General features: G+C 34.9%; 2 protein-coding genes across 2 annotated transcripts; one reads left to right on the top strand and one right to left on the bottom strand.

Moving 5' to 3' along the window:
- Positions 1-5,917: 5,917 nt before the first annotated feature.
- On the top strand, positions 5,918-7,395 carry LOC103932237. Its single transcript, XM_048571224.1, has 3 exons — positions 5,918-6,249; positions 6,412-6,466; positions 6,776-7,395. Exons 1-3 carry the CDS (start codon positions 5,989-5,991, stop codon positions 7,081-7,083), a joined length of 624 nt encoding a protein of 207 aa, XP_048427181.1. The 5' UTR covers positions 5,918-5,988; the 3' UTR covers positions 7,084-7,395.
- A 490-nt stretch (positions 7,396-7,885) lies between these two features.
- On the bottom strand, positions 7,886-11,780 carry LOC103932204 (DNA-directed RNA polymerase III subunit RPC3-like). The gene is given in 16 exon segments (XM_009341758.3): positions 7,886-8,114; positions 8,210-8,359; positions 8,430-8,513; positions 8,742-8,834; positions 8,929-8,966; positions 9,103-9,243; positions 9,515-9,626; positions 10,135-10,236; positions 10,343-10,474; positions 10,612-10,757; positions 10,926-10,943; positions 10,946-10,988; positions 11,085-11,143; positions 11,146-11,187; positions 11,331-11,478; positions 11,586-11,780. Coding segments are annotated over 16 exon segments (1,515 nt in total). The 5' UTR covers positions 11,658-11,780; the 3' UTR covers positions 7,886-7,979.
- Between the last annotated feature and the right edge of the window lie 811 nt (positions 11,781-12,591).

Here is a 12,591-nt window from a genome sequence, read left to right as displayed (position 1 = left end):
AGTGTGACTTTTTATGGATATCACCTTATAGTTTAATGTTATGTACTAAACATGAGATGACATAGTGTCCATGGGAAAATCTCACTCTTGGAAGAGTCTCCTTAGCATTTCTCTTATAGTGAAAATGCTCTCAAAGGTTAAAAAAAATTCATGGATTATTTTAAAAGAGAATTTTTATTGGTACTCCAAAAATTTTATTGTGCGCTCCAAACTTTTGATATTTAGAAAGTAAAATACACTTATAAAGAATGCACAATGAAATCTTTTAGAAATATCAATAACACTTTCCGTTTTAAAATCTAAAAAATAAAAATAAAAAGAGATAAACGTTCAAAATGGCTATTTCCGAGGACTAATTAATTAACGATAAGTGGAATACTGATCAAGGGTGACACAACTAAAACTTATTGGATTTGGCAAAGAATGCGGAATTAATCCACTATGAATTGACAGTGTCTCAACTTACCACTTAAAACAAAATTTTACTATAATATCTCACCCCCAACATTAACATAAGTTATTTTCTTTCATTTTTCGTTTTAATATGTGCCTTATATTATTCTTCACGCGAAATGGTTGCTTATCAAGTCATAGCTAGACAATGTCAACTACCAGTTCTGAGTTCTCATACGTCCAAGACGAATGGAGCTAAGCATAATATAGGTTGAACTGATCCTTTATTAGTGAGAATAATTAATCTTGTCCAGTTTTCAAGTAAAAGATTCAAAATATCATGTTGTTAGATTCTTAATACTCGTTTATAATTTTGACTTATGTCTAGGGACAATAGTCAAAGTTTAGAATTATTTTGTTGCTTTCATATTAGCTGTATACCTTATTAGACACTAGTATTCTTTTTATTGGGAGTCGTTGACTGTGTTTTAACTACTAGTTTGTTTGTGAAGTTTCTAATACTTTTCTTTGTTCTAATGGCAAGTAATTAGAATGACATGGGGAGTGTTTTCTAAATAAATAAAAAAATATTTAGATGCGAAAAACTGATACATTATTGACACGGTCTCTACTATATTTGTTGACATACTCTTCAATAGAAATGTTAAGGAGATTCTCTTAGAAGTGAGACTCTTTATGTACTCTCCTGCCATCTCATGTTTTTGGCACAATGTTTTATAATGTTAGCACGAGAATTGACGTTAAATTGTCAGGTGGCAGAGAACTCGAGGAGAGTCCCCACTTGTCTCCTTAGCACTCTCCAATATACTAATTAATTAACACACACAAAACTTACACATTTACTGATACATTTTCGAATATAAGTGAGATCCACATAAATGATAAAATCCACACGTTAAAAAATGTGTCAACACGTGCATCAGTTTTGTATGAAAAATAGCACTATCCATGTTAATTAGTATACTAAGCAAATAAAACGTAAGTGATAACGTCAACGTTCTAACATTCAAAATATGTACGTAGGTGCTTATTGAGACTTGTGCTGTGCATAAAGCGGGTCTGGAAATAACTTTGCGGTTTCTGTGGCTTCTTTTTCCAAAAGCCAATTGAACACAAACACTTTATAGCAACAAGCTCTTGAATTAATACCAAATGTGTTGGCCTCGATCGTCAATTTAGAAATTTAGTAGTTGACTTGAATCTGAATTCACTAAACACATTACAAACTAAAGGTTTCCTTCATTTTTTTACCTAACACTGAGAAGCCGTGTTAGAACTTACCTCCAGTACGTCACATGATAGTCTAAGATTTTGATATAAATGCACGTAGTACTTCTATAAACTAACTACTGTTACGGATCACTACAGTAACTTTACATAAACTTATGCGCAAATGTTTTTCCTTAGCGCGAAAACTTTACTCGATGACCAAAGCTTTATCTATCAAATTTTTTTCGTTGGGCAAAAGCCTCTGAAGAAATCTAAACGTTGTCTGTTTTTGCCCAACAAACAGTGGCCTTATGTTTGGTAAAGACAATTTGCTAGACAAAACTTCATCGGACAAACAATAATTTTTAATAGTGAAGCCAGATATACAACAGAATACAATGCCAACATACAAGTTGTAACATTAAAATGGGACGTATCTAGTATTCCGAAAAATAAAATGTTAAAATGTAGCAAAGTGATTAAGATGTTTGACGTATCCTTATATGTCCTAGCTAGGAGTCACTTAATATTACACTAGCCTCCATGCACGCGTTCACGCATGTGCAGAAGACATTTTTTGAATCACGACGTGTTACGTGTGATTTACATGTTTTAAATGTATTTATTAATGTAGATGGAAATGAATAAAAAAATACATTTAATAAAAGCAGTCTTTTAACTAATTAAAGCAACTAAATCCATATTAATAAAAGCGGTATTTCAATTTCCATTTATATTTTATTGAATTTACATGAATATTAGAAAAAATAATATTTAATAAACAACTGATTATTAGCTCATTGTGAGGCTAAGCCCACTCTCTCCCCTTAATGTAGATAACATCGTTTGTTAAAAAATGTTTATTTGACAACTAATTGAATTACATTATTATGCGCGTGCGAGAGACTTTTTTTTATAACTAGCACTATGCACCTCTTAAGTATTTAAAATTTGAGACATAATATTTAATAAATAACCTCATGCAAAAGGTATTTTTTGAATCACAGTGCGCTACATGCGACTTAGACATTTTAAATATATTTATATGCATGAATTGCTTCAATATCTTTTTATTTCTTTATTTTCTTTTTTTATCACCGGCGTTACACGCCTCTTAAGATGTTTTAAACACAACATTCATGATTTTTCTTATTTTTTATTATATTTTTCTTCCCCATCACTTGGGCACCATCAACTTTGTCATTTGTTTATTCTTTTCTCTCTCCATTTATATTTATGTTATATTTTATGATGACCAAATTACCAACTTACCCTTGCATGATTTGATATATTATTTTGAACAGGTTTTGAATTTTTTTGACTAAGGGGCAGTTTGGCCTAATTTTTTTGTCAAAGGGGTGACACCAAAGTTTTTGTCACATGCTCGTCACCCCAAATTTTCATTGTTCATCACACTGCTCGCTTTATATATAATAAATGCTAGTGTTATTTATGTTCATTTATAAGTAAAAATTCTTACGTTGAGCTACTATAAATAATGAATTTAATGTCAATTAATTATAATTCGTTCATTGTGTGATTAACTGAAGTCCGTCACCCTTAATATGCATTTCGCCATTGAAAATTGTCTCCTTACTGCCAATGACAACTTGTACTAGCATGGCCAGAACAGAATCGAACTAGAAATCGCAATAAAAACCAACTTTATATATAAACATGAACTTCCGCCACGACAAATCCTTAAGAAAATAAATTAAAGAAATTCATTTCAAAATTATTGGACTAAATATTTTAGACATGTGCAACAAATGACGCCCACAACAATTTATTAAAAAAGAAAAGAAAACTTATTTTAATTAGTAAGCATATATCAATTACAACTCAAAGAGCTGCCATTATAGAATCTACGTACTCATCAGCTGGGGCTCCTTCAATAATATATATCAAATTTCTTTAGTGCTCCATTTCAGTGTAACCACAAACGATTATTTAATCTGTTAACTATTTATCTATAAGCTGATATAATAATTAAGTCCAGCAGAGGCTGCATAGCTGACATCCCATAGGGCCTTGACTTCGTACACTAAGGTCATCTCCAATCGAAGGGTCTAGATGATCAGAGGATTAAAAATAGTCCGAAAATTATCTTCAACCGAAGGTTTGGCCAGAGGGCTCATAAACCCCACAGAATCTGAAAGGGCCAAAGGGCCAGCCACATGCAACCAGCCAGTCAGCCCAGGGTTGGCCAGAAATTCAAAAAATCCTATCGGATATAACATACATGAATGCTTAAACAAAAATTTGAATCCAACTGCTAGCTGACTAGCCGTTGTATTCAATTTTTCTTTTGTTTTTTGGGCCTTTTTTTTTATTTTTTAAAAATTCTAATTTTTTTTTTCCTATAAATACCTAAATCATTCATTACATTTAAGTTCTAATTTTTTTGGTTTTTTGGGCCAATTTAAATTTAAGTTGTTGTTGGATTTGAATTTAAGTTGTTGTAGTTTTTAAATTTAAATAATAAATTATGTTTGGCCCTCGATTGGAGACGATTTTTTGTGACAGAGCTGGTCAGCGGGTTCGTTTTAGTTCTCTAGTTCTCAAAGAAATTACTATTTTAACGAACAGTCCAGGGTCATATTTCTTACCATCTCCAACCGAGGGTCAAAGGGTCAAACATAATTTATTATTTAAATCTGAAAACTACAACAACTTAAATTAAATGAAATATTTAAAATTAATTGTGAAACACTTACTTCGTCGTAGTAATTGGCGACGCTTTCATGTCTACTTGCAGCGGTTAACAGTTGTATGTTAAATTAATTTTTTAATTTAAGTGTCCAATTATTAGTACAACTTAGTTTGAGATAGTTACATGTATAAATGCACATTTACCATCTCTAATAGGAAGCTTATATTTGGGGCAACCCATTATATTTGTCCCACTATCGGGAGAGAATTGAGTAAGAAAAAGCTTGCATGTGTGGCACCCATTATATTTGTCCCACATCGGCTGTGGGAGAGGTTTGAGCAATCAAACATACTTATAAAAACAACATTCCCACCCAGAACCAATCACCTTTTTAGGCCTTAATTAAATATTCTTTTTAAATTTTTGGCCCAAAAAAAAAACTATAAAATAATAATAATAATAATAATAAATAACGGCTAGCTGACATCAGCTAGCCGTTGAGATTCAAAATTTTTAGCCTCGGCTGGCTGGCTCATTTGGGCCTCCTGGTTGGCCCCTTGCCCTTTTTTTGTCTAGTGGGGCCCACAAGCCCTTTGGCCTGATTCTAGGTTGGAGACTGTTTTAGGGCTATTTTCGACCCTATGAACCCTTCGGTTGGAGATGACCTAATAATTGGTAAGGAAAAAGCCATAGCTAGTTTCATAGTAACACTAAAAAGCGACCTCAAATTAATAAGGTTCTTTGCTTTGTGAGGATCAGGAGAAGGCACTCGCTGAGATACATAAATAGGAGCGAAGCAACTTGGATTGACTCGATATTCTATAACTACAAATTTTGTAGTGACACAAGCTTGGAAATGCTTACTGAGAAAAATACTTATGATTCAAAAAGTATTTTAGGAGATGAATTATATCAATAAACAAACATGTTTTATCATGAATTGATTAATAATATTAAATGATATTGTGACACTTATATCGAAAAATGTCTCATACTATAGGTGTAACATCAATAAACAAAAAGAAGTGTTGTATCATGAATTGAATGATAATATTAAATGATATCATGATAGTTACACCGAAAAACTTCTCATACTATCAAGTACTTAGTTAGAATTATGATACATCCATAATTTAATTCCATCTCAATCCAATTACGTAACAAAAGAACAAAAGGAGAGGACCATAATATGGAGGAATTTTTCAAGGTGGGGCACACAACTTGGTATACCAAAAATGTTATAGTACAAATGGTTGAAATTTTTTATCTTTTCAATCACTTATATTATAACACGTAGTGTACAAAAACGTGTTCTGAAAACACTGAAAAGTCTTCTACATAATATGGGCCAATGCTTTCTCCGATTTTTGGGGACATAAGAAAGCCCATGGTATAGCACTCAAATATTTTCAGGCTTTCAGCCGTATGGCCCAACCAAATCTGTCATAAAACAATCATATTACAACGGATGAGGATTCTCTTTGTAGCGATTTTAAAGATTCTTACATTCTAATCGTTTATTGTATATAATACGATCAATTTTCGTTAGTTACTATTTATGTTTAATTTTAAATAATAAAATTTAAACAATTTTTGACCGGACTGAATGGTTAAGATCTGAGAATCATAGGATTCTACTTTTCTTTTCGTAACGACACCTTGCGGAAAGGGTCACCGCTTTCGTGAATCTCGAGTGGAAAGAAAAGAAATCCATGGAAGTTGCAAAACCAAAAGGTGTTGAGATCGCAAAGGGACACGTAACAGCAAGGCCACATGGCGCCCCACGACCACCGAGCTCCGCCCAACAAAGACCCAAACCCAAATCCACCACCACTTCCTCTCTTCCTCCTTGCCGCAAGAAACGAAAGCCCACCACCAATTTCAACATGGACCTCCACCACCACCACCACCACCACTCCCCACATTTCAAAATTCGCGCTCTCGTTCATCGGCTTCGTCCCCGATTTATTGAGGTAACAAAGAGAGAGAGAGAGAGAGAGATAGAGAGAGAGAGAGGAGAATAGTAGAAATGTTTGAGGGTTTTGTATAATATTGATTGATCTCCACGCCAGATTTTCTTTGTTTATTTTTGGATCACTAATGTTGTGGACGATCAATTTTTTATCTGTATGCAGGTTCTTCGAACACCGGATTTTCGGAATTGTAAAGCGGCTGATGAAATTCGAAAGGGTGAGTTTTTATAGATATATAATTGCATTCCATATATGTTCATGGAGTACTTGGCCTACATTCTACTCTCTTTCCGTCGAGGTTTCTCGTATAAGCGGTGTTCCTTCATCTGAAACTCCACTTGTAATTACCGGGATAGTTTGAACTTGAAGCATTTAGCATTGTGGCTATGCTCGCGCGAAAGCACGATAGGTTGATCGATTTCATTCAGTGTTTCATGGGTTGTAGTTGATGTGCAGCAAGTCGATTTGAATTAAAATTAGTTTCGGATGCATGTTTGACAAAATCATGTAAACATACAACTTGCAGAACTGAATCTTTTGATGGAGCTACACAAACAGCTGGCCAAGGATACCGGCACACAGAGGAAGTTTGTGCCAGAACATCAGCATCCGGCACGTGACAGCGAGCCTGCGAAAGAAAACCAAGATGGGAAAGGGCCGCAGCAGCTTCAACCAAGGTGCTCAGTTCAAAATTCTGTACAAGGTAACAGTACTCGACCGGCTCCTCTCAGCGCAAATAAGAAACCAGTTGATTGCAAACTACAGGGAAGCTACATTGTGGGCGGTTCAGCATTTGGTTGGAACTTCATCACATTTTCCGCAGGACGGCACTAAACCAGTCTACTGTGGGGTGACGAAGGAGGCACATCGAAGCAGCAACGATCGATTAGGAGACGCTAATCTGGCCATAACGACCGAGTTTTCTGATTATTGTGCACCGTCTATAGCAGAGTGAGTTAGAAGCCGGCAGGTAAAACCGGTTGCTTTTGCATCTTATTAGGGAAAAGGCTACACATTAGAATGCTGATGGCAAAAGAGGTTTTGTATAGGACAATTTTGTGACAGACTTACTCATGATGGCAAAAATGGTAATCTGCTGCTACATTTTGGGACTCGGTTATGAAACACAAACTTTGCTTTTTTATATGATCCAATTTGAAATGGTTTGTCATTTTTACTACACTTGAAATGGTTGGCACAATTCCATAGGGATAAGTGTTTTTTGACAACTAAAAACGTTTCTGATTATGTTTTTTAATCATGAAAATGTTTTATGGTCAGTGAAAATATCGATATGGAAATTTTTTTCATATAAAAATATGAATGAATATACCAATATCGCTTGCTTTCAATATAAATTAGGAAAATTGCAACAGGTTGGGTGCAACAACTCATCCAGATTTAGTCGAAAGTATAAAAAAAAAAATATATATATATATATATATAATAATTCAAAATTTTAAAATTTGCGATGGGTTTTTGTAGTGAAATAATAAATATCATTAGTATTCATTGATTTTTATCTTGCTGATAAATGATAAAGTTTGCATTTCACGCCCATTTTCATATTGATTCTTGATTTTTCAGATATTTCGTGAATATTTTTAAAACTGTTTATAGAAACACTGCCAACAGATTTTTCAAGAAACACTCTTTTAAGTTTTCATAAAAAATTGAACATGTTTTATTATTAATAAATAATAATAAAAAGTGTTACAAATAGTGTAGGATCAGAAGTCATGGAAGAGCATGATAGCATCATCAATCTTCAAAAGGGTTGCGTGCATAACATAAACCACATTTCTAAATCGTTGCCATTGTTTCCCTAATGGCCCCGTTCGCTTGTGCGCCGGGAGAAGTTGTACCTGCAATATGACACAACTTCGTTGTTCAGATTACGAACCGGAACCCTTTCAAAACTGAACAAACTAGAACCTAAACATTCCAAATTTTCACGAACCTCTTTAATTTGTTCATCCTCATATGCCAGTCGAAGAGTCAGATTCAGCGCAGCGTGGAACATCTCGTCTAAAACATGTTTCCATACAATGGGCTTGTTTACCTTCCACACCAAGAATTGTGCCTGTCTGGCTCCCGTCACAGCTAATCTCTGCAACGAGATGAAACATTGTGAATGCGTGTGCATGTGCGCGTGGGACGTAAAAAGGGAAGTGCTTTACCTCCATAAGCAAGTACTCATCCTTCCACAGCTTATACAGAATTGTGGGAGTTTCCTTCTTTTCAACAAGTGTCATATCTGAAATCTATAAGGTACTGGAGTAAGTAAACAAAATATCAAATGTGCTATTCTAACAACAAAAACGTTGACTCGCTTCAAACACTTTAAATTCCATGATCATTTTGCCAACGCTCGTAGTAAACTGACTAATTCATCATACAGAGTTCAGAGAAGAGCAAAATATAAAAAATTGTAATGATATGGAGGAAACATTCGGAGTTCCCAGCGAGGGAACTCATAACAACGTTATTACCTTATCCGTCTCAAGTGCACGACTTGAAGTCGACAGTAGCCGAAATATTTTATAAGCATCTCTCCCATATCTTTTCAAAACAATGGACTCCACCTGCAGAAAAGAAAAGGTACTTGGACATTGGTCCTGGTGAATAAAAATGAATTTTCATATTATCTTAAAAGAACAAAAAAAATCAGAGAAAAACCTCATCATTCCAAGCCAGCTCAAGAATTTTCTTCAAGTCTGTACAAGAACCAAATGTGTCAATGAAAACCCAGTACAAACTATTACTATATTATCCATAAGAAAGAAGTTAATAAGAAAGAAGTTAAAAAAAAAAAAAACAGAAATCGATTGTATGAGAAGAAGCAGATTGTACCAACACTATATGACTCATCCTCATCTACATCTCTTTCATCGCACAACAGGCTGAGGGAAGCTTTGACACGATCACATGTCAAATTACGACCAGCTTCACTGTTTATCACCTCCTCATAAATAGTACTAAATGATACAGGAACTGCAAAATCAATCAGCAAAACAATGAATGTAACTATTCCTTGGTTTCATTTATTAAGCTTTCACGCTTGGTCATACTCCTCCCCAATTATTATCATTGAATTGTTTGTATTTTAAGTAATTCTGAATCAACGCTTTCTTGGCCTATAGAAATCATTAAGGTTTCATGTTATTTCTAAACTCATTACCACTGCCAATGCCACATTAATTCTGAATCAACATTTTGTTGGCCGATAGAAATTGAACTGCAATAATCCAAACTTCCAGTTTACCTGAATTTTCTGTCTTTACTTTCTTTTCTGCAGTTCTAGTTGACTTAAGCATTGCCCTTAAGACAAGTGCAGCTCCATCATCCAGACGTGCTCTCACAATCTCAATGCAAACCTAGACGATGATATGAAAATTTATTTTCACTTCAGGTAGACTATGCAATAAAATAAAAATAAAAAGGAATGCATCTCAGAAAAAAATAAAGGTCGAGTATGGGAACACAATTAACAGTGCAAAGAAAGAACTCAGGTAGTATTTGGACATTCCACAGAGGATTGCCCTTTACATAATTAATTCCTTTTTGTCAACCAAGCAATGCCCATTTGGATGTTCAGTCTAATCCAAGGTTCATTTCCATGAACCAAACGCTACTTTATAATTACAAAAGAGAGAAAAGTTTGAATTTTGAACTCAAATGCAAACCTGACATGTAGTTTTCGAAAAGCATGGCAACATTTAACTCACTCTTGACATGTAGTGTCAATACAGAGCATCCACATAAACGAAATTCAGATTATGCCAAAACATTCTCAACATATATTGTTTAACTAGAAAATCCATCAGCTCTCATTAGTATAAATGGATAATTATAATTCAAATAGAAAGCAGAAAGAAAACCAACCTTGTGCCTTAGACAGCGAATGAATTCCTCAAAATTAACACGCCAAAGAACCATTTCATTATTAGCAAATTCTTCATCCAACTCCAAAGCATCATGCTTGCGCTATAAGTTCAGAAAATAGCACATTAGGATGCAGTAGCCTTTTAACAACTCGCATATTAGAACAAACTATCCCTGGTGTCTACAAATGACCAGTACTTACACCAACCTTGTCCCTGGTACTCATACTACCCCCATGAGCATCGGTTTCAGAATCTGTCAGGATTGAAAATCTCATAGCTCCTGAAGGTGCTGCTGCTGCTACAACACGTTGTTCTATTGTCTCTGGTACTTCAACAATCTGTTCAAAATCCAAAAATAATTTAATAAATATACACAATTTTTTTTAAAACAAACTAAAAAATGTGCAACTAAAGGAGGTGCTTAACCAAATATCTCTTTTCTTAATTCTGTAGCATATGAGTGGAGTATCTTTACCTTAGAAAACTTAGGACCTCGCTTCTTTGGAGCGTCTTTACTTGCTTCTTCAAGAACTGCTTCAGGAGCCGGGCAGCGTTCCACAAAACGAGCGTCCACAAGTTTAAGAAAGCTTTTCTCAACAGTATCCTTAACTGCATATTCTCCTGTTTTGAAAAATAAAACAAAAACCTTTCATTTACAAAACAAAAAACATAGCAACTTATGGGAACGGATACTAGTTGTACACTCAATCACAATGCACCCACTTAGTTGTAAATTCAAGCAAAAACAGTCAATAAAAAATGCAATCAAACACCGAGAAATGGGGTTACCTTCAGTTATTTGTTTAGTGTAAGTCTACCATTCTCAAGCAAATCTTTAATAATCAGTTCACACTGCAAAACAAATGAACAAAAGGCAGTAATCTGAAAATTGCTCCCTTAAAAACAACAAACCAAAGTCAAAACCAAAAGAGGTGAAAAAAAATTAACCTCTTTATCGAACTCCTGTGAAACAACCGTCATGAATTTGGAAAACCTCCCTCGATGAGTATGTTATCGAACAGCGCTACATACTGAGTGAATTTCGGACCCTCTGAATCACATTCACAACAAACATTCACAAACCAAGTCACACACTTTAGCATGCACATTGATCAAATCAATCAAATCCCAAAAGGGGACACAAAAATATCAAAGAACAGTAAGATTTATAGGGTTAGGGTTTGAGAGAAGCACCTGCTTGGTCTACGGAGAAGGGCTGAACGCAGTTGTGCTGGATTAGGATGAGGAGGGAGTTCTTGACTTGCTGAGGGGTGAGCTCCGTGAACCCAATTAGGATTTTTAGGGTTAGGGCTCCTCTTTTGAGAAGACTTTCACACACTTTCTGCATCCGGAAACAAATTAATCACTAATAATTACAGAAAAATTAGGGAAAAAAATTGAGGGGAAAAAGGTGACAGCTTTGGAGAGAGAGAGAAAGAGAGAGAATACAGCGACGAGATTGCCGAAGTGGGAGGTGATGATGTGTACGGCGTACTTGACGCCGAAGTGGGTGGCCGGCATCCTCTTCTTCTTCAGTTGACGAGCGGCAAAGATGGGCGGGAAATAATCGGAACTCAGAAAGCTGCACAGGCGAGAGTTGCAAACTTGCAGGGTCTCTTTTTTTTTTTTTTTGTTTTTTTTTTGGGTTTCTTTAATTCAAACAAAGAAGGCCCATCGAACCCTAGTAAGCTAACAGCCTAACACGGGTCGATAAAGAAGGCCCAAATGTTAACCGTTAGTTGGTGGTCCGTAATTTGGGCCTAATGACAGCCTCTATACTATATTTGTTCAGAGAAACATCAACTTTTTTTTTTTGGACAGAAAAGACATCATCTTGATTCGTTAAATTTAAAGGAAAATAATTATCGTTGGATCTTTTTCTAAGGATCTCATGATCTCATTCGTTCATCTTATATCGTGTGGTCAGAAATTATTTAAAAATTTAAAATTAAATATGAATAGTACCTAACAAAAACTAATCGCACGATATACGATAAAAAACTAAGATCATAGGATCTCTAGGAAAAGGATCCGGTCCAAATTTAAAAGCATTGTTACTTTTGTAAAGAGTTTATAGCTCACTTTATTAGAGCATCCGTTACCTAAACCCGAGATCCTTACTTGGATTCCCTCTGTCTTCATTATTGTTTGTATGGAATAAAAATATCACCGATCACCTTCTGAATTGATGGAAAGTTTAACAAATTTACTTCAAGGCGATGTACTGAGATGACGTCTCTCAGATTTTTTATTTTAAGTGGACGTTCAAAGACATTTCAAATTTTCCCTATTTATGAATGATTGAAAACGAATATATGTCAGATTCAATGTTGAGACTTGCAAGCGTAGTCATGGTTAATGCGCAAATTAAACTATGCATTTGCTAGTAGTAGTTGTGCAACCTTGATCTTAAATTTTGTCTTTAACACATTTTCTTGTCGATCGCAATCCAATA

The sequence above is a fragment of a genome, unplaced genomic scaffold, assembly GCF_019419815.1.
Source record: "Pyrus x bretschneideri cultivar Hongxiangsu unplaced genomic scaffold, Pyrus_bretschneideri_v1 Contig57, whole genome shotgun sequence".
In the NCBI taxonomy this organism is placed as follows: domain Eukaryota; kingdom Viridiplantae; phylum Streptophyta; class Magnoliopsida; order Rosales; family Rosaceae; genus Pyrus; species Pyrus x bretschneideri.
The sequence above is the reverse complement of the archived record's forward strand: the minus strand, read 5'-3'. Positions and strand labels throughout refer to the sequence as shown.